The sequence below is a fragment of the Triticum aestivum genome, chromosome 5A, assembly GCF_018294505.1.
Source record: "Triticum aestivum cultivar Chinese Spring chromosome 5A, IWGSC CS RefSeq v2.1, whole genome shotgun sequence".
Lineage (NCBI taxonomy): Eukaryota > Viridiplantae > Streptophyta > Magnoliopsida > Poales > Poaceae > Triticum > Triticum aestivum.
Genome location: NC_057806.1, coordinates 618,935,552 through 618,963,421, shown reverse-complemented (window position 1 = coordinate 618,963,421; position 27,870 = coordinate 618,935,552). Strand labels below are relative to the sequence as shown.

At 45.9% G+C, this 27,870-nt stretch overlaps 5 protein-coding genes and 1 long non-coding RNA gene across 9 annotated transcripts; 1 reads left to right on the top strand and 5 right to left on the bottom strand.

The window, feature by feature from the left end:
* Window positions 1-12,109: 12,109 nt before the first annotated feature.
* LOC123107991 (non-specific lipid transfer protein GPI-anchored 5) lies at window positions 12,110-12,943 on the bottom strand. The gene is made up of 3 exons (XM_044529868.1): window positions 12,571-12,943; window positions 12,437-12,496; window positions 12,110-12,323 (listed from the first exon to the last, which is right to left on the bottom strand). Exons 1-3 carry the CDS (start codon window positions 12,941-12,943, stop codon window positions 12,202-12,204), a joined length of 555 nt encoding a protein of 184 aa, XP_044385803.1. The 3' UTR covers window positions 12,110-12,201.
* Window positions 12,944-13,272: 329 nt separating this feature from the next.
* LOC123107992 (uncharacterized N-acetyltransferase p20) lies at window positions 13,273-13,741 on the bottom strand. The gene has a single exon (XM_044529869.1). The coding sequence runs from the start codon at window positions 13,684-13,686 to the stop codon at window positions 13,279-13,281; it is 408 nt and encodes a 135-aa protein (XP_044385804.1). The 5' UTR covers window positions 13,687-13,741; the 3' UTR covers window positions 13,273-13,278.
* Window positions 13,742-14,602: 861 nt separating this feature from the next.
* LOC123107990 (mitogen-activated protein kinase mpkC) lies at window positions 14,603-18,474 on the bottom strand. 4 transcript variants are annotated; one of them, XM_044529867.1, is made up of 10 exons: window positions 18,240-18,474; window positions 17,391-17,542; window positions 17,066-17,324; window positions 16,736-16,964; window positions 16,503-16,656; window positions 16,231-16,389; window positions 15,940-16,149; window positions 15,553-15,861; window positions 15,253-15,465; window positions 14,603-15,069 (listed from the first exon to the last, which is right to left on the bottom strand). In XM_044529867.1, the coding sequence occupies exons 2-10, from the start codon at window positions 17,505-17,507 to the stop codon at window positions 14,785-14,787; spliced, it is 1,935 nt and encodes a 644-aa protein (XP_044385802.1). In that variant the 5' UTR covers window positions 17,508-17,542; window positions 18,240-18,474; the 3' UTR covers window positions 14,603-14,784. The 4 variants fall into 4 exon arrangements, with proteins under 4 accessions (XP_044385802.1, XP_044385798.1, XP_044385800.1 ...); XM_044529863.1 differs by having other exon boundaries at window positions 17,391-17,560; window positions 18,240-18,421; XM_044529865.1 differs by lacking the exon at window positions 18,240-18,474 and adding an exon at window positions 17,798-18,223 and having other exon boundaries at window positions 17,391-17,560.
* Window positions 18,475-25,091: 6,617 nt separating this feature from the next.
* Window positions 25,092-25,461, bottom strand: LOC123107989 (uncharacterized). Its single transcript, XR_006451819.1, has 2 exons — window positions 25,432-25,461; window positions 25,092-25,338 (listed from the first exon to the last, which is right to left on the bottom strand). It is a non-coding gene; the product is annotated as an uncharacterized lncRNA (long non-coding RNA).
* Window positions 25,462-25,565: 104 nt separating this feature from the next.
* On the bottom strand, window positions 25,566-25,934 carry LOC123101646 (non-specific lipid transfer protein GPI-anchored 5-like). Its single transcript, XM_044523002.1, has one exon. It carries the CDS (start codon window positions 25,932-25,934, stop codon window positions 25,566-25,568), a length of 369 nt encoding a protein of 122 aa, XP_044378937.1.
* Window positions 25,935-26,443: 509 nt separating this feature from the next.
* On the top strand, window positions 26,444-27,486 carry LOC123107988 (non-specific lipid transfer protein GPI-anchored 16). Its single transcript, XM_044529862.1, has 4 exons — window positions 26,444-26,821; window positions 26,910-26,936; window positions 27,027-27,062; window positions 27,151-27,486. Exons 1-4 carry the CDS (start codon window positions 26,479-26,481, stop codon window positions 27,324-27,326), a joined length of 582 nt encoding a protein of 193 aa, XP_044385797.1. The 5' UTR covers window positions 26,444-26,478; the 3' UTR covers window positions 27,327-27,486.
* The last annotated feature ends 384 nt before the right edge of the window (window positions 27,487-27,870 follow it).

The window sequence follows — 27,870 nt, the reverse complement described above, 5'->3', positions numbered from 1 at the left end:
GATTGAATCCTCGACATCATGGTTCATCCGATGAGATCATCGAGGAGCATGTGGGATCCAACATGGGTATCCAGATCCCGCTGTTGGTTATTGACCAGAGAGTCGTCTCGGTCATGTCTGCGTGTCTTCCGAACCCATAGGGTCTACACACTTAAGGTTTGGTGACGCTAGGGTTGTTGAGATATTAGTATACGGTAACCCGAAAGTTGTTCAGAGTCCCGGATGAGATCCCGGACGTCACGAGGAGTTCCGAAATGGTCCGGAGGTGAATATTTATATATAGGAAGTCAAGTTTCGGCCATCGGGAAATTTTGGGGGGTAATCGGTATTGTACCGAGACCACTGGAAGGGTCCCGGGGGTCCACCGGGTAGGGCCACCTATCCCGGAGGGCCCCATGGGCTGAAGTGGGAGGGGAACCAGCCCCTAGTGGGCTGGTGCGCCCCCCATGGGCCTCCCCCTGCGCCTAGGGTTGAAAACCCTAGGGGTGGGGGCGCCCCACTTGGCTTGGGGGGCACTCCACCCCTCTTGGCCGCCGCCCCCCTTGGAGATCCCATCTCCTAGGGCCGGCGCCCCCCTAGGGGTCCTATATATAGTGGGGGAGGGAGGGTAGCCGCACCCTAGCCCCTGGCGTCTCCCTCTCCCTCCCGTGACACTTCTCCCTCTCCCCGAGCTTGGTGAAGCCCTGCCGAGATCACCGTTGCTTCCACCACCACGCCGTCGTGCTGCTGGATATCCATCAGCCTCTCCTTCCCCTTGTTGGATCAAGTTGGAGGAGGCTTCTTCCCAACCGTACGTGTGTTGAACGCGGAGGTGTCGTCCGTTCGGCGCTAGGTCATCGGTGATTTGGATCACGACGAGTACGACTCCATCAACCCCGTTCTCTTGAAAGCTTCCGCTCGCGATCTACAAGGGTATGTAGATGCACTTCCCTCTCCCTCGTTGCTAGATGACTCCATAGATTGATCTTGGTGATGCGTAGAAAATTTTAAAATTCTGCTACGTTCCCCAACAGTGGCATCATGAGCTAGGTCTATGCGTAGTTTCTTTGCACGAGTAGAACACAAAGCAGTTGTGGGCGTCGATATTGTCAATTTACTTGCCGTTACTAGTATTATCTTGATTCGGCGGCATCGTGGGATGAAGCGTCCCGGACCGACCTTACACGTACGCTTACGTGAGACTGATTCCACCGACTGACATGCACTAGTTGCATAAGGTGGCTAGCGGGTGTCTGTCTCTCCCACTTTAGTCGGATCGGATTCGATGAAAAGGGTCCTTATGAAGGTTAAATAGAAATTGGCATATCACGTTGTGGTTTTGGCGTAGGTAAGAAACGTTCTTGCTAGAAACCTATAGCAGCCACGTAAAAACTTGCAACAACAATTAGAGGACGTCTAACTTGTTTTTGCAGCATGTGCCGTGTGATGTGATATGGCCAAAAGGATGTGATGAATGATATATGTGATGTATGAGATTGATCATATTCTTGTAATAGGAATCACGACTTGCATGTTGATGAGTATGACAACCGGCAGGAGCCATAGGAGTTGTCTTAATTTATTTATGACCTGTGTGTCAACATAAATGTCATGTAATTACTTTATTTTATTGCTAAAGCGTTAGCCATAGTAGTAGAAGTAATAGATGACGAGACAACTTCAAGAAGACATGATGATGGAGATCATGATGATGGAGATCATGGTGTCATGCCGGTGACAACGATGATCATGGAGCCCCGAAGATGAAGATCAAAAGGAGCAAATGATATTGGCCATATCATGTCACTATTTGATTGCATGTGATGTTTATCATGTTTTATATCTTATTTGCTTAGAACGACGGTAGCTTAAATAAGATGATCCCTCGTAATAATTTCAAGAAAGTGTCCCCCCTAACTGTGCACCGTTGCGAAGGTTCGTTGTTTCGAAGCACTACGTGATGATCGGGTGTGATAGATTCTAACGTTCGAATACAACGGGTGTAAGCCAGATTTACACACGCAATACACTTAGGTTGACTTGACGAGCCTAGCATGTACATACATGGCCTCGGAACACGGAAGACCGAAAGGTCGAGCATGAGTCGTATAAAAGATACGATCAACATGAAGATGTTCACCGATGTTGACTAGTCCGTCTCACGTGATGATCGGACACGGCCTAGTTGACTCGGATCATGTTTCACTTAGATGACTAGAGGGATGTCTATCTGAGTGGGAGTTCATTGAATAATTTGATTAGATGAACTTAATTATCATGAACTTAGTCTAAAATCTTTACACTATGTCTTGTAGATCAAATGGCCCACGCTAATGTTGCCCTCAACTTCAACGCGTTCCTAGAGAAAACCAAGATGAAAGATGATGGCAACAACTATACGGACTGGGTCCGGAACCTGAGGATCATCCTCATAGCTGCCAAGAAAAATTATGTCCTAGAAGCACCGCTAGATGACGCACCCATCCCAGAGAACCAAGACGTTATAAACGCTTGGCAGTCACGTGCTGATGATTACTCCCTTGTTCAGTGCGACATGCTTTACAGCTTAGAACCGGGGCTCCAAAAGAGTTTTGAGCAACACGGAGCATATGAGATGTTCGAAGAGCTGAAAATGGTTTTCCAAGCTCATGCCCGGGTCGAGAGATATGAAGTCTCCGACAAGTTCTTCAGTTGTAAGATGGAGGAAAATAGTTCTGTCAGTGAGCACATACTCAAAATGTCTGGGTTGCATAACCGCTTGACTCAGCTGGGAGTTAATCTCGCGGTCATTGACAGAATCCTTCAGTCGCTTCCACCGAGCTACAAGAGCTTTTTGATGAACTTAAATATGCAGGGGATGGAAAAGACCATTCCTGAGGTATATTCAATGCTGAAATCAGCGGAGGTGGAGATCAAAAAGGAACATCAAGTGTTGATGGTTAATAAAACCACCAAGTTTAAGAAAGGCAAGGGTAAGAAGAACTTCAAGAAGGACGGCAAGGGGGTTGCCGCGCCCGGTAAGCAAACTGCCTGGAAGAAGTCAAAGAATGGACCCAAGCCTGAGACTGAGTGTTTTTATTGCAAGGGAAGTGGTCACTGGAAGCGGAACTGCCCCAAATACTTAGCGGACAAGAAGGCCGGCAACACTAAAGGTATATGTGATATACATGTAATTGATGTGTACCTTACCAGTACTCGTAGTAGCTCCTGGGTATTTGATACCGGTGCGGTTGCTCACATTTGTAACTCAAAGCAGGAGCTGCGGAATAAGCGGAGACTGGCGAAGGACGAGGTGACGATGCGTGTCGGGAATGGTTCCAAGGTCGATGTGATCGCCATCGGCACGCTACCTCTATATTTACCTACGGGATTAGTTTTAAACCTCAATAACTTTTATTTAGTGACATCTTTGAGCATGAACATTGTATCAGGATCTCGTTTAATTCGAGGTGGCTACTCATTTAAATCCGAAAATAATGGTTGTTCTATTTATATGAGAGATATGTTTTATGGTCATGCTCCGCTGGTGAATGGTTTATTCTTAATGAATCTCGAGCGTAATGTTACACATATTCATAGTGTGAATACCAAAAGATGTAAGGTTGATAATGATAGTCCCACATACTTGTGGCACTGCCGCCTTGGTCACATAGGTGTCAAACGCATGAAGAAGCTCCATGCAGATGGGCTTTTGGAGTCTCTTGATTACTAATCATTTGACACGTGCGAACCATGCCTCATGGGTAAAATGACCAAGACTCCGTTCTCAGAAACAATGGAGCGAGCAACCAACTTATTGGAAATCATACATATTGATGTGTGCGGTCCAATGAGTGTTGAGGCTCGCGGTGGCTATCATTATGTTCTCACCCTCACTGATGACTTGAGTAGATATGGGTATGTCTACTTAATGAAACATAAGTCTAAGACCTTTGAAAAGTTCAAGGAATTTCAGAGTGAGGTTGAGAATCAACGTGACAGAAAAATCAAGTTCTTGCGATCAGATCATGGGGGAGAATACTTGAGTCACGAATTTGGCACACACTTAAGGAAATGTGGAATAGTTTCACAACTCACGCCGCCTGGAACACCTCAGCGTAATGGTGTGTCCGAACGTTGTAATCGCACTCTATTGGATATGGTGCGATCTATGATGTCTCTTACCGATCTACCGCTATCATTTTGGGGCTATGCTTTAGAGACTGCCGCGTTCACTTTAAATAGGGCTCCGTCGAAATCCGTTGAGAATACACCGTATGAATTGTGGTTTGGGAAGAAACCTAAGCTGTCGTTTCTAAAAGTTTGAGGATGCGATGCTTATGTCAAGAAACTTCAACCTGAAAAGCTCGAACCCAAATCGGAAAAATGCGTCTTCATAGGATACCCTAAAGAAACTATTGGTTATACCTTCTACCTCAGATCCGAAGGCAAGATCTTTGTTGCCAAGAATGGATCCTTTCTAGAGAAAGAGTTTCTCTCAAAAGAAGTAAGTGGGAGGAAAGTAGAACTTGATGAAGTATTACCTCTTGAACCGGTAAGTGGCGCAACTCAAGAAATTGTTTCTGAGGTGCCTGCACCGACTAAAGAGGAAGTTAATGATGATGATCATGAAACTTCAGATCAAGTTGCTACTGAACTTCGTAGGTCCACCAGGACATGTTCCGCACCAGAGTGGTACGGCAACCCTGATACGAGCACACCAATCATTAGCAGTATTAATCCAGTTATTGATCAAGCCGTTAATGATGTTTTAGTTATGCCGAATCTGAAGATTAATGAGAAGCAGTGCAAAGTTAAGGATGAACGTATTACTGTGACCTATTCGTCTGCATATCTGCAAGAATTGGGCGCCATCTATTTTGCATGGGGATCAATGGAAGTTGGAGTCCGTGACTATGCCATGGATCAAAGTAATATAAAAATGGTTTTGTTTTCATTGAGCCAAGTACACATGCATGCAATCCAAGGTGCACGTACATATGAGGAAAGAAAAGGTTTGCAGCAAAACCGTACATGTGCTACTGCATGTGGAAATAAAATATGTTATTTCTTTATGTTTCCACGTCCACCAGAGAATAGATACACGGCCAGGACTCTGCTGCCTCAAGAGTTTCTTTCCTTGTGCGCTACTGGATGGGGTCCTCCTCTTGTTACCACGTACCAAGGTGCATCAAAAGAATAACTAGAGTTTACGTCGGTCCTGTAGTTTAATTAGACAGTTGAGATCTTGCCGAGATGTAAAAGGCAAGATTAGATATGGAAAACTCCAAATTAGTTTTTTCGTTTGTTTAATTCAAGGGTCAAGAGATAGAAGGTACGGCCAACTTGAGGGCCAAGTCTAGGTAGATAGTCCACGGATATAAAAGTCATGTGTGCGTCTGATGTAAAAGGAAGATGATTTTTGGATAATAAATGCCATGTCTTTTTAGGGTAGACATCTGTATCGAGTTTTGGGGGAAGCTGTCTAAAAATCCCTAAGTTTTGGAGGAAGCTTTAGAAAACCTCTTTGTTGCGATTTCTGAGAGGAAATTGTTTTACGCGTGAGTACTGTCGCTGAGATTGGTTTTCTCGTGCTGGACCGTCAGGTTCAATCCCTCTATTTCGCGTACATCACGTGCGTGGGCGAGAGGTTACTGCTACTGAAGGTGGGCTGTCGTGAAAGATCGGGCCGCAACAACAGATCGGATCTCACCACGAGGTTCGGTCTTTATCATGTGGTATTCAGAGAAAGGTTGTTCATGACACTGTGCAGAAGATGACTGGTTTATCATGGAAGCTAAGCTATGGATTTCAATTGGAGGAGGAAGGCCGATGGGATGGACTTTTTCATACTCGTGTTGTGGTACAAGAGAGATCATGTGCTATGACAGTTGACCACATGAGTTTGATCAACGCGGCAAGCATCGAGATGGTGGAGAAGTTGGAACTACCAATGACACCACGCCCACAACCATACTCGTTCCGTTGGGGTCATGAAGAGCTCAGTGTCACACATCAAACCAAGGTACCGTTTTCGTTGGGAAAATATTTGTGCACGGTTTTGTGTGACGTGATTCCAGCTCCGATGGTTTCATGTCACTTATTGTTGGGCGACCCATGGTACAAAGAGCACGATGTTGCGTATGATTGTCAAACACATACATATACCGTCAAGAAGGGTAAGAAGTACGACCTAGTGCCCATGGGTCAGGAGTGTTTTAATTCCTGGAGGAAAGAACATCTCAAGAAGATGAAAGAGCAGAAAGAACAAGAAAGTAAGAAGGTCGAATGTGCTACAAATTTGACGGTCATTGTTCCGTCTACAAATAACAGTTCTATTGGAGAGATTAACACGAAACCGAGGACGGTTTCGTTTCAAGGGGAAGATGATGATACGAGCACACCAATCATTAGCAGTATTAATCCAGTTATTGATCAAGCCGTTAATGATGTTTTAGTTATGCCGAATCTGAAGATTAATGAGAAGCAGTGCAAAGTTAAGGATGAACGTATTACTGTGACCTATTCGTCTGCATATCTGCAAGAATTGGGCGCCATCTATTTTGCATGGGGATCAATGGAAGTTGGAGTCCGTGACTATGCCATGGATCAAAGTAATATAAAAATGGTTTTGTTTTCATTGAGCCAAGTACACATGCATGCAATCCAAGGTGCACGTACATATGAGGAAAGAAAAGGTTTGCAGCAAAACCGTACATGTGCTACTGCATGTGGAAATAAAATATGTTATTTCTTTATGTTTCCACGTCCACCAGAGAATAGATACACGGCCAGGACTCTGCTGCCTCAAGAGTTTCTTTCCTTGTGCGCTACTGGATGGGGTCCTCCTCTTGTTACCACGTACCAAGGTGCATCAAAAGAATAACTAGAGTTTACGTCGGTCCTGTAGTTTAATTAGACAGTTGAGATCTTGCCGAGATGTAAAAGGCAAGATTAGATATGGAAAACTCCAAATTAGTTTTTTCGTTTGTTTAATTCAAGGGTCAAGAGATAGAAGGTACGGCCAACTTGAGGGCCAAGTCTAGGTAGATAGTCCACGGATATAAAAGTCATGTGTGCGTCTGATGTAAAAGGAAGATGATTTTTGGATAATAAATGCCATGTCTTTTTAGGGTAGACATCTGTATCGAGTTTTGGGGGAAGCTGTCTAAAAATCCCTAAGTTTTGGAGGAAGCTTTAGAAAACCTCTTTGTTGCGATTTCTGAGAGGAAATTGTTTTACGCGTGAGTACTGTCGCTGAGATTGGTTTTCTCGTGCTGGACCGTCAGGTTCAATCCCTCTATTTCGCGTACATCACGTGCGTGGGCGAGAGGTTACTGCTACTGAAGGTGGGCTGTCGTGAAAGATCGGGTCGCAACAACAGATCGGATCTCACAACGAGGTTCGGTCTTTATCAAACCCTGTCTTGGAAATCATGTTGTTAGACAATGGTGAACCTTCGAACTATGAAGAAGCGATGGCGGGCCTAGATTCCGACAAATGGCTGGAAGCCATGAAATCCGAGATAGGATCCATGTATGAAAACGAAGTATGGACTTTGACTGACTTGCCCGATGATCGGCGAGCCATAGAAAATAAATTGATCTTTAAGAAGAAGACAGACGCGGATGGTAATGTAACCATCTATAAAGCTCGTCTTGTCGCTAAGGGTTATCGACAAGTTCAAGGGGTTGACTACGATGAGACTTTCTCACCCGTAGCGAAGCTGAAGTCCGTCCGAATCATGTTAGCAATTGTCGCATTCTATGATTATGAGATATGGCAAATGGACGTCAAAACGACATTCCTTAATGGTTTCCTTAAGGAAGAATTGTATATGATGCAGCCGGAAGGTTTTGTCAATCCTAAGAATGCTGACAAGGTGTGCAAGCTCCAACTCTCGATCTATGGGCTGGTGCAAGCATCTCGGAGTTGGAACATTCGTTTGATGAGATGATCAAAGCGATTGGGTTTACGCAGACTTATGGAGAAGTCTGCATTTACAAGAAAGTGAGTGGGAGCTCTGTAGCATTGTCATATTGTATGTGGATGACATACTGTTGATGGAAATGATATAGAATTCTTGGAAAGCATAAAGGCCTACTTGAACAAGTGTTTTTCAATGAAGGATCTTGGAGAAGCTGCTTATATATTAGGCATCAAGATCTATAGAGATAGATCGAGACGCCTCGTTGGTCTTTCACAGAGTACGTACCTTGACAAGATATTGAAGAAGTTCAATATAGATCAGTCAAAGAAGGGGTTCTTGCCTGTATTGCAAGGTACGAGATTGAGCACGGCTCAATGCCCGACCACGACAGAAGATAGAGAAAAGATGAGTGTCGTGCCCTATGCCTCGGCCATAGGGTCTATCATGTATGCTATGTTGTGTACCAGACCTAATGTAAACCTTGCCGTAAGTTTGATAGGAAGGTACCAAAGTAATCCCGGCATGGAACACTGGACATCGGTCAAGAATATCCTGAAGTACCTGAAGAGGACTAAGGATATGTTTCTCGTTTATGGAGGTGACGAAGAGCTCGTCGTAAAGGGTTACGTCGATGCTAGCTTCGACACAGATCTGGATGACTCTAAGTCACAAACCGGATACATGTATATTTTGAATGGTGGGGCAGTAAGCTGGTGCAGTTGCAAGCAAAGCGTTGTGGCGGGATCTACATGTGAAGCGGAGTACATGGCAGCCTCGGAGGCAACACAAGAAGCAATCTGGGTGAAGGAGTTCATTACCGACCTAGGAGTCATACCCAATGCATCGGGCCCGATGACTCTCTTCTGTGACAACACTGGAGCTATTGCCCTTGCCAAGGAGCCCAGGTTTCACAGGAAGACCAGGCATATGAAGCGTCGCTTCAACTCCATTCGTGAAAGTGTTCAAAATGGAGACATAGATATTTGTAAAGTACATACGGACCTGAATGTGGCAGATCCGTTGACTAAACCTCTCCCTAGAGCAAAACATGATCAACACTAGAACTGTATAGGTGTTCGATTCATCACAATGTAACTAGATTATTGACTCTAGTGCAAGTGAGAGACTGTTGGAAATATGCCCTAGAGGCAATAATAAAATGGTTATTATTATATTTCTTTGTTCATGATAATTTTCTATTGTTCATGCTATAATTGTGTTATCCGGAAATCGTAATACATGTGTGAATACATAGACCACAACACGTCCCTAGTGAGCCTCTAGTTGACTAGCTCGTTGATCAAAAGATAGTCATGGTTTCCTGACTATGGACATTGGATGTCATTGATAACGGAATCACATCATTAGGAGAATGATGTGAAGGACAAGACCCAATCCTAAGCATAGTTTAAAGATCGTGTAGTTCGTTTGCTAGAGCTTTTCCAAATGTCAAGTATCATTTCCTTAGACCATGAGATTGTGCAACTCCCGGATACCGTAGGAGTGCTTTGGGTGTGCCAAACGTCATAACGTAACTGGGTGACTATAAAGGTACACTATGGGTATTTTCGAAAGTGTCTGTTGGGTTGGCACGAATCGAGACTGGGATTTGTCACTCCGTATGACGGAGAGGTATCTCTGGGCCCACTCAGTAATGCATCATCATAATGAGCTCAATGTGACCAAGTGGTTGATCACGGGATCATGCATTACGGTACGAGTAAAGTGACTTGCCGGCAACGAGATTGAACGAGGTATTGGGATACCGACGATCGAGTCTCGGTCAAGTAACTTACCGATTGACAAAGGGAATTGTATACGGGATTGATTGAATGCTCGACATCATGATTCATCCGATGAGATCATCGAGGAGCATGTGGGAGCCAACATGGGTATCCAGATCCCGCTGTTGGTTATTGACCGGAGAGTCGTCTCGGTCATGTCTGCGTGTCTCCCGAACCCGTAGGGTCTACACACTTAAGGTTCGGTGACGCTAGGGTTGTTGAGATATTAGTATACGGTAACCCGAAAGTTGTTCGGAGTCCCGGATGAGATCCCGGACGTCACGAGGAGTTCCGGAATGGTTCGGAGGTGAAGATTTATATATAGGAAGTCAAGTTTCGGCCATCGGGAAAGTTTCGGGGGTAATCGGTATTGTACCGGGACCACCGGAAGGGTCCCAGGTCCACCGGGTGGGGCCATCTATCCCGGAGGGCCCCATGGGCTGAAGTGGGAGGGGAACCAGCCCCTAGTGGGCTGGTGCGCCCCCCATGGGCCTCCCCTGCGCCTAGGGTTGAAAACCCTAGGGGTGGGGGCGCCCCACTTGGCTTGGGGGGCACTCCACCCCCCTTGGCCGCCGCCCCCCTTGGAGATCCCATCTCCTAGGGCCGGTGCCCCCCTAGGGGTCCTATATATAGTGGGGGGAGGGAGGGCAGCCGCACCCTAGCCCCTGGCGCCTCCCTCTCCCTCCCGTGACACTTCTCCCTCTCCCTGAGCTTGGCGAAGCCCTGCCGAGATCACCATTGCTTCCACCACCACGCCGTCGTGCTGCTGGATCTCCATCAACCTCTCCTTCCCCTTGCTGGATCAAGTTGGAGGAGACGTCTTCCCAACCGTACGTGTGTTGAACGCGGAGGTGCCGTCCGTTCGGCGCTAGGTCATCGGTGATTTGGATCACGACGGGTACGCCTCCATCAACCTCGTTCTCTTGAACGCTTTCGCTCGCAATCTACAAGGGTATGTAGATGCACTCCCCTCTCTCTCGTTGCTAGATGACTCCATAGATTGATCTTGGTGATGCATAATTTTAAAATTCTGCTACGTTCCCCAACAGTGGCATCATGAGCTAGGTCTATGTGTAGTTTCTTTGCACGAGTAGAACACAAAGCAGTTGTGGGCGTCGATATTGTCAATTTACTTGCCGTTACTAGTCTTATCTTGATTCGGCGGCATCGTGGGATGAAGCGGCCCGGACCGACCTTACACGTACGCTTACGTGAGACTGATTCCACCGACTGACATGCACTAGTTGCATAAGGTGACCAGCGGGTGTCTGTCTCTCCCACTTTAGTCGGATCGGATTCGATGAAAAGGGTCCTTATGAAGGTTAAATAGAAATTGGCATATCACGTTGTGGTTTTGGCGTAGGTAAGAAACGTTCTTGCTAGAAACCTATAACAGCCACGTAAAAACTTGCAACAACAATTAGAGGACGTCTAACTTGCAGCAACAAGTAGAAAGAGATTTCTCGGTTATGCTTGGTTCTGTTGATTGCATGCATTTGCAATGAAAGAATTGCCTGAAAGGTTTGCATAGACATTACCAAGGTCACTCCAAAGAGGCCACTACCATACTTGAAGCAATGACATTAAAAGACTTGTGGATTAGGCAGACTTTCTTTGGCATGCCTCGTTCTCACAATGATATCAATATGCTCCAGCGATATCTGTTGTTCAAGAGACTTGCAATGGGCATGCTCCGAGATGCAACTACACTATCAAAAGACACAACTATACAACGGGGTGCTACCTTGCGATGGTATCTATCATCGGCCGGCGGCTTTCGTGAAGACTATATCCAAAGCCCCGAGGTAGGAAAGAATGTGTGTTTGCACAAATGCAAGAAGGTGCTAGAAATAGTGTGAAAAGGGTATTCGGTGTACTCCAAGCTCATTGGGGTATTGTTCGTGGAGCTACAATGATGCGGGAACCGAAACATTGTGGCTGATGACATGTTATGTAATCTTGTACAACATGGCCGTGGAGGTTCGAAGTACAAGTCCGCCTCCTAGAATAAGATGTGGGGCATGTTGGGAACTTTCTAGAGATACATAGACAATTTCGAGACCAACAGGTGCACGTGCAACGGAATTATCTTGTGGAGTATATGCGGGTCCAATCTAGAAATCAATGAATTTCATGTTTGAATTATGCACTTCGAATAAGTTTTATGTTTGAATTATGTATTTTTATGTACACATTTTTTTTGGTATGAGGTATCCACTCACTGTTATCATGTATTATCAAATAATGGACGTGCATGTATTTGGATGAATTTGAGATTTCAAAAATGAAGGTTGTGGTTGTAAAAGAGAACATGGGGCGGACTGGCGCTGCCCATGGAGTGTCCGGACGCACCCGTGGACGTTTAGTGCATCGGATTTGACCACTTTAGTGCAAATGACCAACGAGATCCCCCGTTCCCCACCGTTCATTCAAGCCATGCTGAAAAAACATTCATTCAAGCATAACGGGGTCTTGGCCTCTGCCATGTCCGATCGTACATTTACAGGCCCGTGGCCAACTCAACAGGTGTCAGGGTCCACGAACGAGAGCCCTTGCTACGACGGCGACGACGAAGGCCAGACTTCTCCTTGCTGCTCTGTTGACGTTCCCGCGGGAGTACTGAGGCGTCGGAGTGGCCTTGGATCCAGACCCTGCGTCAGATCCAGAGACAGAAAATGGCGCTCCGATTAGCTCACCGCCATGCGCTCCGATCATCTCCACGGGCCTATTCCAAAACGTTTGCAGGAGGTTCTGCTGCACGTACCTGCCGGCGTAGCGTCTGGATCGTAGGGCGTCGCCGGAGAAGACAGCGGAACGCCCATGGCTGCACGGCACAAATGGCACGACGTTATTTTCTGCACTTGTGGTGTCGTTCGTACTTGCGCAATGTGGACTCACCGTCGCACTGGCTGGCGGGCGGCGCCTGGACCCTGCACGCCGCGGGCATCTGCAGCGCGCGGGCACCGTCCAGGGCGACGCCGAGCGTGGCCGCCGTGCCGCCGAGCACCGCGCAGAGGCACTGCGGGCTGGACCGCAGCACGCCGGACACCGCCGCGCAGCACGGCTCCCCGGGCGCCGTCGCGTCGCCCGACATGTAGCCCATGCACGGCGACAGGCTCACGAGCTCCGGCATGCACCCGGAGCCCCCGCTGACCCCTGAGGGCGCCGGCGCCGGCGCCTCGGCCTGCGCCGCGCACCGGCACGCCATCAGCGCGGCCGTCACGGCCAGGGCAAGGCCGAGCAACGCGACGTTGGCGTAAGTCGTTCCCATTGGACCTGCTGTAATTCTTCCTTGTGTGTGATGAGCAAGCTGTGCGTGGCACTGGTACGCACATATCCTCTCTTATTTTGTAGCAAGAACCATTCTCTTTCTTGACACTGACAGACCATGGTCCATAATAGTAGCAATTAGTTAGGTTGGTCGCGCCGGTGAGCCCAGGCTATTTTTGCATATGCATTCGCCATTGTTCGGTCAACTTCTCGCCAAATCCTTGGATTTCGCTTTCATGGCGAGTCAGTCAGAGTCTCCAAGACAGAGAGAGCAGTGCACCTGCAAACTTTCTGGATTCATCTGGTCACAATCGTCCTAGCTACCCGACGTCCTGATCACCTAAACGCATCGGCACAAGCGGTTCGCGCAACCACCATGACCGCGGCCACCGCCCGCCGCACGGCCGTCGTGGCCACGCCCTTGCCCCAGTGCGCGCGCGCCAGCACGTACCCGAGCTCCGCGCGGCACGCGTCGTCCGTCGGTGACACGGAGATCGCGCCGACGGGGCGGTCGTCGTCGCCGGCGAGGCAGATGGCCCGGAACCAAGGGTGCGGCAGCACGGCGTCGCGGATGAAGGCGAGCAGGGGCTCCGTGGACTCGTAGGGCTCCCAGCGGCAGGGGGCGGCCACCTGCGGGTCCGACGCCCACGCCATCATGGCGTCCACGTCGGCGAGGCTGAACCGCCGGAGCGTCACCTCCACGGCCGGTTTCTTTGCGGACAGCGCTTCTTGGCCGCGCTCCATTTGCTGTGTGCTGCTGCTGATCGAGAGGGGGCCTTGCGATGGTGGGTAGTAAGCTCAGCGGTGCAGCTGGTGGGCTGTGTTTATAGATGGAACCAGAGTACCAGCCAGAGCAAGCGCCTGCTCTGTTTGACCACCACGGTCACACTACTAATTGTGGCTAGGAATCTTGATCGCCAAGTAAGTTTGCCGTGAGCTAAGATGCTGAGATGGTTTGTTCGTTTCTTTCTTTCAGGCTAGTTATAGTGAGAGTAACTTAGCTAGTACTTCACGCATAAGAATTGTCTGAAGTCAAGCTTCATAAAGTTTGATCATATTTATATGAAAAAATATTAATATCTACAATACTAAATTTATACAATATGAAAACTAAAATCATGACGCATCTAATGTTGTTGATTTTCACATTCTGAATGTTGGTATTTTTCTTCATAAATTCGGTCAAAGTTTACGAGGTTTGACTTCAGACAAACCTTATATGCGAACTAAAAAGGACCGGAGGGAGTAACATAGCACACTCAAAGAAATCTTTGCTTATGTGGCAAATAATTAATGAGAGGTGGTAACATAGCGTTTTCCAAGACAAGATGAGTCTACAAGCTAATAAATGAAGCCATATAAGATACTAGCATTATGTTACTTTGCATTATGTTACTTTGCATTATGAAGATAATAACATGACACTAGTCTAAGTTATTCCCCACTATGACTAACCTTAGAAATTTCAGACGAATTAGAGACAAGAAAAGGACAGGCAAAGTGTCCAGGATGATGGATGGATGGGGAAAGAAGGAGTAAGAAGGTGCGGGCGGCTACGTTGAAGTCAACGGTCAACATGACCGTGACATGTTAACAATCAAACAAATCAGCAGAGACTGAAAGCAACATATCTAGAGAGCTGGGGTCACAGGGATGGATGTATTCTTTTTGATACGTGATGCTCTTCATTGACTCATAGTCGGAATACAAACACCGTAAACATTGTCAGTTACATTTCTACGTGTTCTTCAGCTACTCTCTCCGTTCCGAATTACTTGTCTTAAATTTGTCTAGATATGAAGGTATCTAGCAGCTCAGAGACCCTCTTTATACTTCTTCCAGTCAAGAGATCGCTTCCTCTCCACCATGATCAGGGGTGTGATGGACGGGTTTCACATATACGCCAATTGCATGAAGATATCTCCCCGCGCGCGCGAAGAAGCCAACCATTTTGGAATTGCGTTCCACTCGGTTGCGGAACGGACTTCCTCGCCCTTCCCCGAAAGGTCCATATGTACCCTCATTGGTGACCATCGTCAGCGATGTTATAACGTTGGAATACGATCTGCCGAATCTGCCGACTGTTCCAGAAATTTCTGTCACAAATTCCGACGGCCGAAGCTTAATCTGCAGGCAAAAGGAGATGCATTACAAAGTAAATAACTTTTGCAAGTACTCCCTCCGTCCGGAAATACTTGTCTCTAGACATATTTTAGTTCTAGATACATCCATTTTTATACATTTCTTCGACAAGTATTTTCGGACGGAGGGAGTATTACATGGCAGAAGGTTCACTATATATACACTCACCTTATGCCCAGCATTGCCCTCCCATGGGCCACCCCACGGACCAACATTGTGCTCATGCCCACTATGATCAGTATATGAAAACTCAAGTACATCAACTATAACGCCACTGTAAACTGTCACGCTTTCCAGACGGTGGGGTGCGACTGTGATGTCGTAAGCCGTTCCTCCATTTCCTCCCCAAGGCCCAAGCTTAGTAGCCACGGGCTCCTGAGACTGCACTCCAAGCAAGAAAAGGTTGAAAGGAAAATTTAGAAGAGAAAATAATAATAAGATGAGCTATATAGCTAGAGAAACAAATACCTCCTCCTGCTCTTCTCCTGGACAAGAGACCACCTCCTCTCCATCATGATCGGTGGTGTGACTGATGCGACTCACATACACGCCAATTGCATCGAGATGGCTCCCTGCGCGCGCAAAGAAGCCAACAATGTTGGAATTTCTTTCCATTGGGACGCGGAATCGACTTCCTCCTCCGCGCCCGAAAGGTCCATATCTATCCTGATTGGTGACCAGTGCCAGCGATGTTATAACATTGTTGGAGTGAGTTCTGAAAAATGTGCCGATTGTTCCAGCCATTTCCGTCAGAAACTCCGATGGCTGAAGCTTAATCTGCAGGCACATAAAAACGCATTACTAAGTAAAATACTTTTGCAAGTATTGCTTGCAGAAGGTTTACTACACACTCACCGTATACCCATCACCGCTCATTGAACCACCCCACTGACCAACATTGCGCTGATGTCCACTATGATCAGTATATGAGAACTTAAGTTGATCAACTATAATGCCACTGTAAATTGTCACACTTTTCAGACGGTGGGGTGTTACTGTGATGTCATAAGCCATTCCTCCATTTCCACCCCAAGGCCCAAGCCTAGTAACTACTGGCTCCTGGGACTGCAATCCAAGCAAGAAAAGGTTGAAAAGAAATTTTAGTAAAAATAATAAGATAAGATATATCTCTATAGTAATAAGCACCTTGTCCTGCTCTTCTCCTTCTTTCAGTTCATGGATAACATCCTCTATAGTAGGCCTATTGCCTTTATCAGCATCCACACAATTTACTGCTATTTTGATGCATCTCTTGACTTGTCGACAATCTACTTCAGCAATCCTTTTCCTCCAATTCTTGTTTACCTACACAAACGAATTACAATCATGATATACTGTTGTTGGAGTAGTATATATAATGTATATTGCATTCTGTTCATCAAAATGAATTCGTGGTGCAGAGAAATAGCTTCTCGTACATGCTGAATAAATTCTTCAGAAGACGACATATCTGCATATTTGAAACGGCCCAGAGGTCCCGCAATTATCTCTATGATTATCACACCTAAGCTGAATATGTCATACTTTTCGGAGATTTGGCGCTTTTGTATGTACTCTGGTGGCATGTAGGCCCTGCATGATGGCACACGCAATAGTTTTCATACAGAGATAGTAAAATAAGCTGATCATTTCTCATGGGTTATCAACTTACAGTGTTCCAGCAAGTATTTTTGTGGTAAAGGTTTTTGTTGAAGCAAAGAGTCTTGACAAACCAAAATCTCCTATTTTTGGCATCATTTCCTCATCTAACAATATGTTCGCAGGCTTCAAGTCAAGATGGTACATAGGGTCATTCGATCCCTTGTGAAGGTAATTTAATCCTTCACAGATTCCCTTAATTATTTTGTAACGTGTGTGCCAATCAAGTCCAGAAAATTCATCTGTAGAAGTAAGCACCAAGTGTGATACAAAGAACAAGTAAATTTAGAGGTAATTTTCCTTTACATGCAAAAATAATAGTCTGAGCAGAGCATGTTCATACCAGAAAGATGCCTATCAAGGCTACCACCCCGCAAGTATTCGAAGCAGAGAGCTCTTTCTTCTACTCTAGCAAAAACATATTCTCCTTTGAGTTCATGATGTATATGGCGTATCTCATAGCAGTAGCCAACTAATCGGATGATATTCTGATGTTGGACCCTCATGAGGTTATTAAATTCATGCTTGAATTGCTCATCATTAAGTCCTGGCATGTAATGGAGCTTCTTCACAGCGATCTCTTGCCTGTTATCCAACACCCCCTGTTGAAATTCTCTTGTCAACAAATGAGTATCATTCAAAAAATATAAGCGCTATATTGATCATACCTTGTATACTTCTCCGAACCCACCAGTGCCAACCTTGTGCTCCTCGGAGAATCCATTCGTAACTTCTTCTAATAATGAATACTTCAGATCCTTTGGTTCCAGATGTAAGTTCTCCATGATATACTATGTCAGTATATCTGTTATCTTCAACCCTTTATGAAATAGAATTACTGAGCAAGAAAAGGCATATCAAGATAAAGCTAAAATAAAGACTAGTAGATATTTTCTCGAAAGAAGATTCAAATTTACGGTATATGCGCTAAGATTGACTATTTAAAAAATGGCAAGCATAAAACGAAATGTTAGATATGTTCTTCAGCATCATAATCATCATATTGAGTTTTTTTGTTGTTGCGATAAAGCCCCTAGATCTCTTAATAAGATTCAAAAGCACTAGCAGAAAGCACCTTAGGTATTATAAAAATTACACCCAGGTCATCGGATCGGACCACCACGCAACACCAACTGCCGCCGGGAGGAGCGGCGGCTCGGCCCTCCCTCGCCGGAGCCAGCCACACCTTGCAGAAGCGGACAGCTGGGAAGTCTTGGAGCTACGATCCCCCAGGAGCAACGCCCAGCGGAGAATCCCATCGCCTTTGAAGCCAAATCAAGATCCAGAAACCGAAGGAGCAGTCTGCGCACCCCCACCAGCTTCACGGCGGTGCCAAAGCCACCACGGCAACGGCATCGAAGGAGAAGCCGAGGGACAAAAGGCCCCAATAGCACCAGCGCCTTCGACTCCCCAATCCGGAGAGGCTTTATTAAGTTTAATGACGACCAACATGGTCTCTGGATCTAACTAACTAGTACAGGAATCACAAGTGAAAGCAACTGCAGGAAAGCACTGACCGGGAGAGGCCTGTAGGCTGTAGGCTTGCTTGATCCCCCTGGCTGGAGATGTCGAGATAGTACTATATATGTGATGTCGATGTAGATGGATCATGCAAAATTTGCAGGGTTTAGCTTGGAGCAGGCTTGACATATACGAGTAGTATGTGACAGATTGTAGCACTCCACAGCTCACACCACCCGTCTCTTTTTATAGCCTTTTTTCTTTTCTTTCTGCGATGACTTTGTACTTCCCCCACTCCCTGGTGTAAAAGACGCTCTTATATTATGAGACGGAGGGAGTAGTTTACAAGTAAATGACACACTTGCAATATTGAGAAATGTTACCTCTTCTGCACAAGGGGGAAGGGAGCAGGTACAATGCACGAGCGGAAGGATGGCTTGGCCGCGTGCTCACATCACATGCATGGGAGAGTATTTTCGTTTGACAGCTCTTTCAATGTGATGTTACTTTCTTGATGATTAGATTGATCAGGACCAATTGCAACATGGTGCGTAACATATAGTACTAGTATGTGCTACTAGTTGCGAGGTCTGCTTCCACGAAATCACTCGTTCGCCGTCGCTTAGTTGCGTCGTCGCCAGCGCATTGTCTTTCTTGTAAACGCTCGTTGGATAGATGTGCCTCGGACAGGGACATGTCTACGTTTATATATGACAAAAAAAATGAGACATACGCGTTACATGCATAGGGAACGAAAGGTCCGCCATGAAAGTAAAAAGGATTTGACAGGGACATATCTGAGCGTTATAAATAAGAGAGAAAAAAATATGTTTTTCGCCACTCAAGTTCCCGGGAAGTCTACATGGTCCCTCTAGAATTTTTCAGCGACATTTGCTCTCTCAGCGAGACAAATTTAGTCCAAAACCAGATTTAGAGAGGCAAACCAGCCACCTGTCCTCTTTTATCTCTATCTTCTCCAGCTGTGTTAACTACATGGGCTTGCTGCTAAGAAAAACCGAAAATCCATGTGCGCTACCATCGGCACCCAACCATCCATCTGAGCCATCGCCGCGTGCCACCGCGCCATCCACCTGCCCCTATCCCTGTCTGTGCGCTATTGGGCACCTGCGTCGCACCGCCCCCCATCTGAGTTACTTTGTATTTTTTTGAATTCCAGATCCAAATAAGTGTATCTGTAATTGTTATGAGCATGAATAAAGTTACAGGTGTTTCAAAAAAAAAAACTAGTTTTTCTCCATTGTTTTTTGACACGTTTCGATTCAAATTTTTTCTCTCACGTCTCCTTAGCCTCCCACATGCCCACGTTTTCCCAAAGCCCTCCTAGCTGAGGTCAAAGGGCTTACAACAAGCCCAAAAAACAACTAGCCAACGCACAATTTTCTCTTCAAATGTTAAAGAAACATTGCTATTTGACCATCGGTGCACATTATTAGTATGCCATTTACACATAAGTGGATTTTTTCCAATGTTAAAATATTCCCATGGTGTTTGTGCGTATATTATCATACGTGGGTGCACAAGTTTGATTCTTGTTGAGGCACATATTTGCTTTCGCGAGAGACACAACTAAAGAAAAAACACATTTTTTCTTCCATGAGATGAACAAGTTTGCTTCTTGTGGAGGCACGGGTTTGCTTCCATAAGAGGCACATATTTGCTTCTCGTGGAAGCACAGATTCGCAGTTGTGTCTCTCGAAAAGAGAAAAAATATATATGGTTTTTGCTTCAACGAGAGGCACGGGTTTGCTTCTTGTGGAGGCACAGGTTTTCTTCCGCAAGAGGCTCAGCTGTGCCTCTAAAAAACATATTTTTTTTCATGAGTGGCACCTATTTGCTTCTCGTGGAGGCAAAAATTTGCTTCCGCGGGAACCATAGTTGTGCCTCTCAGAAAAGGAAAAGAAGTGAAAAAACACGTATTTTCGGCTATGTTTTTTCCGAGTTTTTCGGTGGAAAAAGTTTCGTTGAAACCTATTAACATGAATCTAGTTTTGAATCTTGACGCTGAAAGATTGAGGATGCCGCCTAGAGGGGGGGTGAATATGCGCTTTAAAATAATTATGATATAGACTTGAACAAATGCGGAATAAACCTAGCGGTTAATTTGCCAAGCACAAAACCTAAAACAACTAGGCTCACCTATGTGCACCAACAACTTATGCTAAGCACGATAAGCAACTATGTGATAGCAAGAAATATGACAAAGAACAATATGTCTATCACAAAGTAAAGTGCATAAGTAAAGGGCTCGGGTAAGAGATAACCGAGGCACGCAAAGACGACGATGTATCCCGAAGTTCACACCCTTGCGGATGATAATCTCCGTTTGGAGCGGTGTGGAGGCACAATGCTTCCCAAGAAGCCACTAGGGACACCGTAATCTCCTCACGCCCTCGCACAATGCAAGATGTCGTGATTCCACTAAGGGACCCTTGAGGGCGGTCACCGAACCCGTACAAATGGCAACCCTTGGGGGCGGTCACCGAACCCGTACACTTTGGCAACCCTTGGGGGCGGTCACCGAAACCCGTCAAATTGCCCGGGGCGATCTCCACAACCTAATTGGAGACCCCGATGTTTGCCCGGAGCTTTACATCATAATGATTGAGCTCCGAACACCACCAACCATCTAGGGCGCCCAAGCACCCAAGAGGAACAAGCTCAAGGGCACCAAGCACCCAAGAGTAATAAGCTTCTCAACTTGTACCTTCCACGTATCACCGTGGAGAACTCAAACCGATGCACCAAATGCAATGGCAAGGGCACACGGAGTGCCCAAGTCCTTCTCTCTCAAATCCCACTGAAGCAACTAATGTTAGGAAGGAAAATGAAAGGAAGAATAAGAAGGAGAACACCAAAAACTCCAAGATCTAGATCCAAGGGGTTCCCCTCACATAGAGGAGAAAGGGATTGATGGAAATGTGGATCTAGATCTCCTCTCTCTTTTCCCTCAAAAACTAGCAAGAATCCATGAAGGGATTGAGAGTTAGCAAGCTCGGAGAAGGTCAACAATGGAGGAAGAATACAAGCTTAAGAGATAAGGTTCAATGGGGAAGAAGACCCCTTTTATAGGACCTCCCGAATCCAACCGTTATGTGCTCAGGTCGTGCACAAGCGGTACTACCGCTTGGAGGAGCGGTACTACCGCTTAGCACAGTCAAAACAACCCAACGAGAGAGAAACACACGAGTTGAAGTTCTGCCAGAGAGGTAGTACCGCTCTGGGGAGAGATAGTACCGCTTACCACTTATAAGAGGTACTACCGCTCAGGAGGAGAGGTAGTACCGCTTACCACTAATAAGAGGTACTACCGCTCGGGTGGAGAGATAGTACCGCTTATCGCTTATAGGAGGTACTACCGCTCTACTACTGCTCTACTACCGCGAAATCTGACACGAAAAGACGCATCCCCAGAAGCAGCGGTACTACGCGCGGCACAGGGCCGCGGTACTGCCGCTTACAAGCGGTACTACAGCTCTAGAGAGCAGTACTACCGCTTGAGGCTTTCAGGAACACAACAGAGAAAACAGAGGATGCAATAAAGCCTAAACTGCCACAACTTCTGCTTATGAACTCCGAATTGAGCAAACTCAAGCTTGTTGGATAGAAGACGACGAGTAGCATCCAACATCGGCTGATTATAGTAAGAAGTGGCAGGGGAGGTATGCCTAACAAATAGAGGAGAGAAACCTCCAACAGAAAAGAACCGACATAACCTCCAACATCGAAAACATCATAGAAGATGCACATGAACTCCGTTTTCGACGAACTCGAGCTTGTCAAGAAGAAGACCACAAGCTCTAAAACTCACAATGAGAAACACCAAACACTAACCAAGAAATATGATGCAAGGATGCAATGGTTTGAGCTCTCTACGAACAATATGATCAAGCTACTCATCGAGAGCCCCCCTTGATAGTACGGCAATCGATCCAATAACCCAGTCTCCCAACTACCACTATGAGACCGGTAAAATAAAAAACCTATCAAGGGCAAACTTTTGTATTGCACATAGTCCACTTGAGCTAGATGATGACGATCTTGACTTCCTCAAGTTGGACCACCTTTCTTGATTGTGTTGGCTCGATGAAAACTAGTTGGTTTCTCCCCCATACTCCACTATGGGTGAGCCACTCTTCGGTACATCTTCATAAATCCATTGTTACCATAATGGACGGCAAGCTTCAAGCATTTGATCTCATCATGATGCTCCACTTGTACTTGCACATCGCAACCTAACCCCATAAAGAACTCTCACAAAAACCATGGGTTAGCAAACAAAGCGTAATGGACAATGCTTACCATACCATGGGATCACTTGATCCCTTGGTACATCTTGTACGCTTTGTGTGTTGATCAACTTGATTCACTCTTGACTTGGCCTTAATCAACCTTGATTCTTTTCAACCCTCGTCATTTGGATGATGTCTTGAAGGTAAACATGAATGATCACACAATCTTCTTCTTCAAGACATACTTGCAATAAGCTCAACTCTCACATGACCAATCTTTGGATAATTCCTTAATAACACCTTGATCACCACATAAACTCCTTGAAACCAACACATGGACTTCAAAAAATTCCTATGGACAAATCCTTCAAATAAAACTCAAGGCAACCATTGGTCCATAGAGATTGTCATCAATTACCAAAACCAAACATGGGGGCACCGCATGTTCTTTCAGACGTGAGAAATCCAATGATAAAAACATTTCAAGATTTGGATGCACGGTTTAAGAGATAAAACATTTTGAAAAATAAATCTACCAATAAAGGGAAAATCCTAGGTTACCACCTGACCATCCCTAAGTTCACTGATAAAGTCCCCTTGGCGACAGATAAGTTCACTAAAAAAGTCCCCTTAACTAGGGATTTCGGATTCCATCCCATTTCCTATTTCGCATCCTCAGCGCTGGTTACAGGTTAATCTACAAACCGACGCACACACCCCCTTGGGATCAGGTTTGACCCATTTATGTTTTTTTTTCTTCGTTTCTTCAAACTTCAAAAAATGGGCGTACACGGGACTGGAACTCTCAACTTACTGAACCCGTGATAACCAACATGTACACCTCACCTTGCCGGCTTAAGTACATTTTTTCTTGTTTCTGTGGTGTGTCAGCTGTACTGATGTTCAAAAAAAAACTTGTAAAACTAAAAAGAGGCCCCTCATTTTTCTTTTGTTGGTTTTCTTTTGGTTTTTACTCGGTTTTTCATATAATATTTCTTTACCCCATTTTCTTTTTTCCTTTTAAAAATGTGTGAACCTTTTTCAAGTTTCACAAATATTTTTTTGAATCCGTGAAACCTTTTTCAGTTCTTTGCTAACTTTCCGGTGACCTTTTTCATATCATGAACTTTTGTTTAGCTCTTGCAACTTTTTTAGTGAACCTTTTTTCAAAATCCGTGATTATTGTTTCAAAATCAATGAAAATTTTCCAAACACATGATTTTTTTTAAAACGGATGAACTTTTTTAAAATCAAGATTTATTTAATACAATATCCGTGAACCTTTTTGTTATCATTTGTTTTCAAATCCTGAACTTTTCTTGAATTTGTTCATGGTCTTTTTTTGAATCGTCGATCTTTTACAGAGAAGCTGGCGTTCTTTGGGCCGGCCCAGGCGAGTAGGCATATGCTCCCGGTGCACCGGATACCATACAACATTTTAAAAAATCTGGAAAAATCTAGCACGTTGACACAACATCAATGTATGTTGTTACAAAATTTCGTATCAAAATTTAAAAATTTCCTGAGATACAAAAATGACAAATTTGGCATCAGTCCCATAATGGGTAAAATCTAAAGCCCAACTTATGTTATGTACTATTCAATGTTGAATTTGTCATTTTTGTTTTCCAAGCTATGTTTTGAATTTTAACTTAAATTTTATGGCAACCTACATGATCTTGTGTGAATGTACTAAAATGTTTTTAGAATATTTCAAAATATGCAACGTTAGTTCGGTGCACCGGTAGCACCACAAGTAGCGATGCACCAAATATTCTCCCCTAGGCTGGGTTCGTTCCCTCTATAAAAAAAAAACTAGCTGGTTTCATCCAGGAAACTCGATTCCTTGTTACTGGTTTGACCAAGATCTGCCGTTGACCCATCAATTTTCAAAAAAATTATTCATGAATTTGGAATAATTCATGGCTGTCAACAAAAGTCCGCGGATTTGAAAAAGGTTCACGAACTCAAAAGAGTTCACGTGCGTGGATTTTTTTAAAAAGATCACAAAGTTGAAAAAGTAAAGAAAAGTTTGTGGGATTTATAAAAAGTTCGAGCATATGAAAAAATTCATGAGTTCAAAAAAAGTTCACGCATTTGAAAAAAGTTCATGATGTATTTGAAAAAAAATCACCTGTTACATGGTTTTGAATTGTTTTTCAAAATTTTGAGGAAAACAATTCAGAAAATTGGGATGAAAATGTTCGTGGATTTTTAAAAAGTTCATGTTTTGAAAAAATTCACAAGCACTAAAAAGTTCTCGCATTTGAAAAACATTTGTGCATTTGAAAAAAATTCATGAATTGAAAAAATCATGAGTTTGAAAAAATTCATGAATTGTACTGCTCACCTCCTAGGAGGATTGTTCTACCTTTTCCATGAAATGAAATGCAAAGGTCCTTTGCGTTTTCTCGAAAAAATAAATCATGAGTTTGAAAAAGTTTTCGAATTTGATAGAAGTTCAAGCATGTAAAAAGACTAAATAACAAATACAATGGAAAATAAAATAAAGGTAAAAGAAAATGATAAAATAAAAAATTGAATAAAAACCATCCAAAAAACATAAAAAGGAAAAAAAAAAGACCGCCGGAAGCTTCCAGACGCTTCTCAAGACCGGTCCAAGGAAGCTTCTGTGAGATTCCCAAAGCCGGGAGTGGGTGGAAGGTTCTCACTCGTGCTTATATTAAATATATGATGAGACCCTCCATTTTCATTGAATCTTAACTGGCCTCAGCCTTTGCCATGCAGGAGTAATTTACAGGCCCGGGACCGATTCAAAAGATCTCAGGAACCAGTGTCAGAGCGATTGCTACAACGGCGACGGCAAAGGCCAGAGTTCTTCTTCCTGCTCCGTTGACGTTCCCGTGGGAGTACTGAGGTGTTGGAGTGGCCTTCGATCCAGACCCTGCGTCCGTCAGAAAATGATGCCCCCATGAGCTCCACGTAAATTCCACGGCCTGTGTACAGAATATTTGGAGGAGGTTCTGCATGCACGTACCTGCAGGGGGCACGTCGGGATCGTAGGGCGCCGCCGGAGAAGACATCGGAGCTCCCATGGCTGCACAAATGGCACGACGTTATTGTCCACCCGTGGTGTTTCGCAGTAGATTTTCCAGACCACTCCTTTCTGAGCTATTGGAAGTTACCGTCGCACTGGCTGGCGGGCGGGGCCTGGACCTTGCACGCCGCGGGCATCTGCAGCGCGCGGGCGCCGTCCACGGCCACGCCGAGCGTGGCCGCCGTGCCGCCAAGCACCGCGCAGAGGCACCGCGGGCTGGACCGCAGCACGCCGGACACCGCCGCGCAGCACGGCTCCCCGGGCGCCGTCGCGTTGCCTGACATGTAGCCCATGCACGGCGACAGGCTCACGAGCTCCGGCATGCACCCAGAGCCGCCGCCGCCACCAGATGGAGCCTGCGCCGCGCACTGGCACGCCAGCAGCGCGGCCGCCACGGCCAGGACAAGGCCGAGCAACGCGACGTTGGCGTAAGTCGCTCCCATTGGACCTGCTGTAATTCTTCCTTGTGTATGATGAGCAAGCTGTGCGTGGCACTGGTACGCACATATCCTCTCTTATTTTGTAGCAAGAACCATTCTCTTTCTTGACACTGACAGACCATGGTCCATAATAGTAGCAATTAGTTAGGTTGGTCGCGCCGGTGAGCCCAGGCTATTTTTGCATATGCATTCGCCATTGTTCGGTCAACTTCTCGCCAAATCCTTGGACTTCGCTTTCATGGCGAGTCAGTCAGAGTCTCCAAGACAGAGAGAGCAGTGCACCTGCAAACTTTCTGGATTCATCTGGTCACAATCGTCCTAGCTACCCGACGTCCTGATCACCTAAACGCATCGGCACAAGCGGTTCGCGCAACCACCATGGCCAAACGCTCATCTACCACCTGAAACATTCTTAACCACACTAGTTTACACACACGACACCCACCATCACCCACATGCATATATAAGCAGCGGAACCGCGCGGGATCCTGCACAGTTTAATTTGTCATTCAAAAACTGTGGTGCATTTCAGTTGTATGATCGGGCTATGACACGTGACGGTGCGATGGGCGCGGCGGCGGCGATGGTGCTGGTGCTGGCCGTGCTTCCGGCGGCGGTGTCGGGGCAGGCGGGGGTGGCGACGTCGTGCACGGCGTCGCTGATCAGCACCTTCACGCCGTGCCTCAACTTCGTGACGGGGAGCACCAACGGCGGGGGCTCGCCGACGCAGCAGTGCTGCAGGGCGGTGGCCGGGGTGGTCCGCACGGGCGCCGATTGCGCCTGCCTCATCCTCACCGGCAACGTGCCCTTCGGCCTCCCCATCAACCGCACCCTCGCCATCTCCCTCCCCAGGGTCTGCAAGTCGCTGTCCGTCCCGCTCGTCTGCAGAGGTCCGTTTCTACTTACAACGATTTATTTTCAGTTTTTTTACTGCACAATTTGAACTCTGATTAACCAACCAAGTCTTGTGATCTGCAGATACAGCGACGCAAATCCCAGCTCCAGGTAACTTTAATCCTCCCTGACCATTGTCGTATTACTGACTACTGAGTGTACATTACTGAAGCTAATTAACACTGAACAATGAACTTGCAGGGCCCATTGCATTTGCCCCGGCGCTGCCTCCTCTGCGTAAGTATCTTCAACGATCTTCTGCTCCTACCGCACCGAAGCTGCAAATTAATCTGTTGGTCTGAACAAACGTCTTGCAATTCTGCAGCAGCGTTGCCACCGGAGTCGTCGGTGGATGAGACGGCGACGTCGCCGGCGGTGGAAGCGCCGCCGGTCATGCAGGGGCAGAGGCCGGTGGTGGTGCCCAGCTCGGCGTGGAGGGGCGCCGGTGCTCCCTCCGTTCTGCTGCTTGCAGTCGCATCCATTTTGGCTCTGATTTCTTAGGTTGTGCATGTGGACTTGTAGGGTACTTATCTCCGAGACAATGGCTGGATTTCACCGCTAAAATAGATATGTTTGTGTTGATGGCTTTGGGCTCACCGTGTAAGAATTTTTTACGTGTGGGATCAACATGATGTGATTATGGAACACGTCTTTTCTTGAATGTGTTGTACTAGGCTGGATGGATCTTTTGATGCCTTCTTCAAATCACATCACATCACATATCCAACGCTACGGATTTCTATAATGAAAAGCTTTATCTGCAAATGTGAAAAGGAGTGCAGATATCTTTTTACAAAATTGTCGTAGTTTCCTTCCTATCCGTCAGATATAGATCGGACGGCATATATTGCAGGATGACAGTCACACCATCATCATCAACTCTGTTTTTATAAGAGTTGAGATAACGGCTGGGAAAGTGCCCTTCTTCTTAGCTCAAGCTCAAATGAGTTCGGTATGAACGAAAAAAGGAATCTACCCCCGCATCTTCTTCACAGGGACGGCTCAGGGGAAACCTACCTGTCCTCTTCGCCGGCCCCTCTTCCAC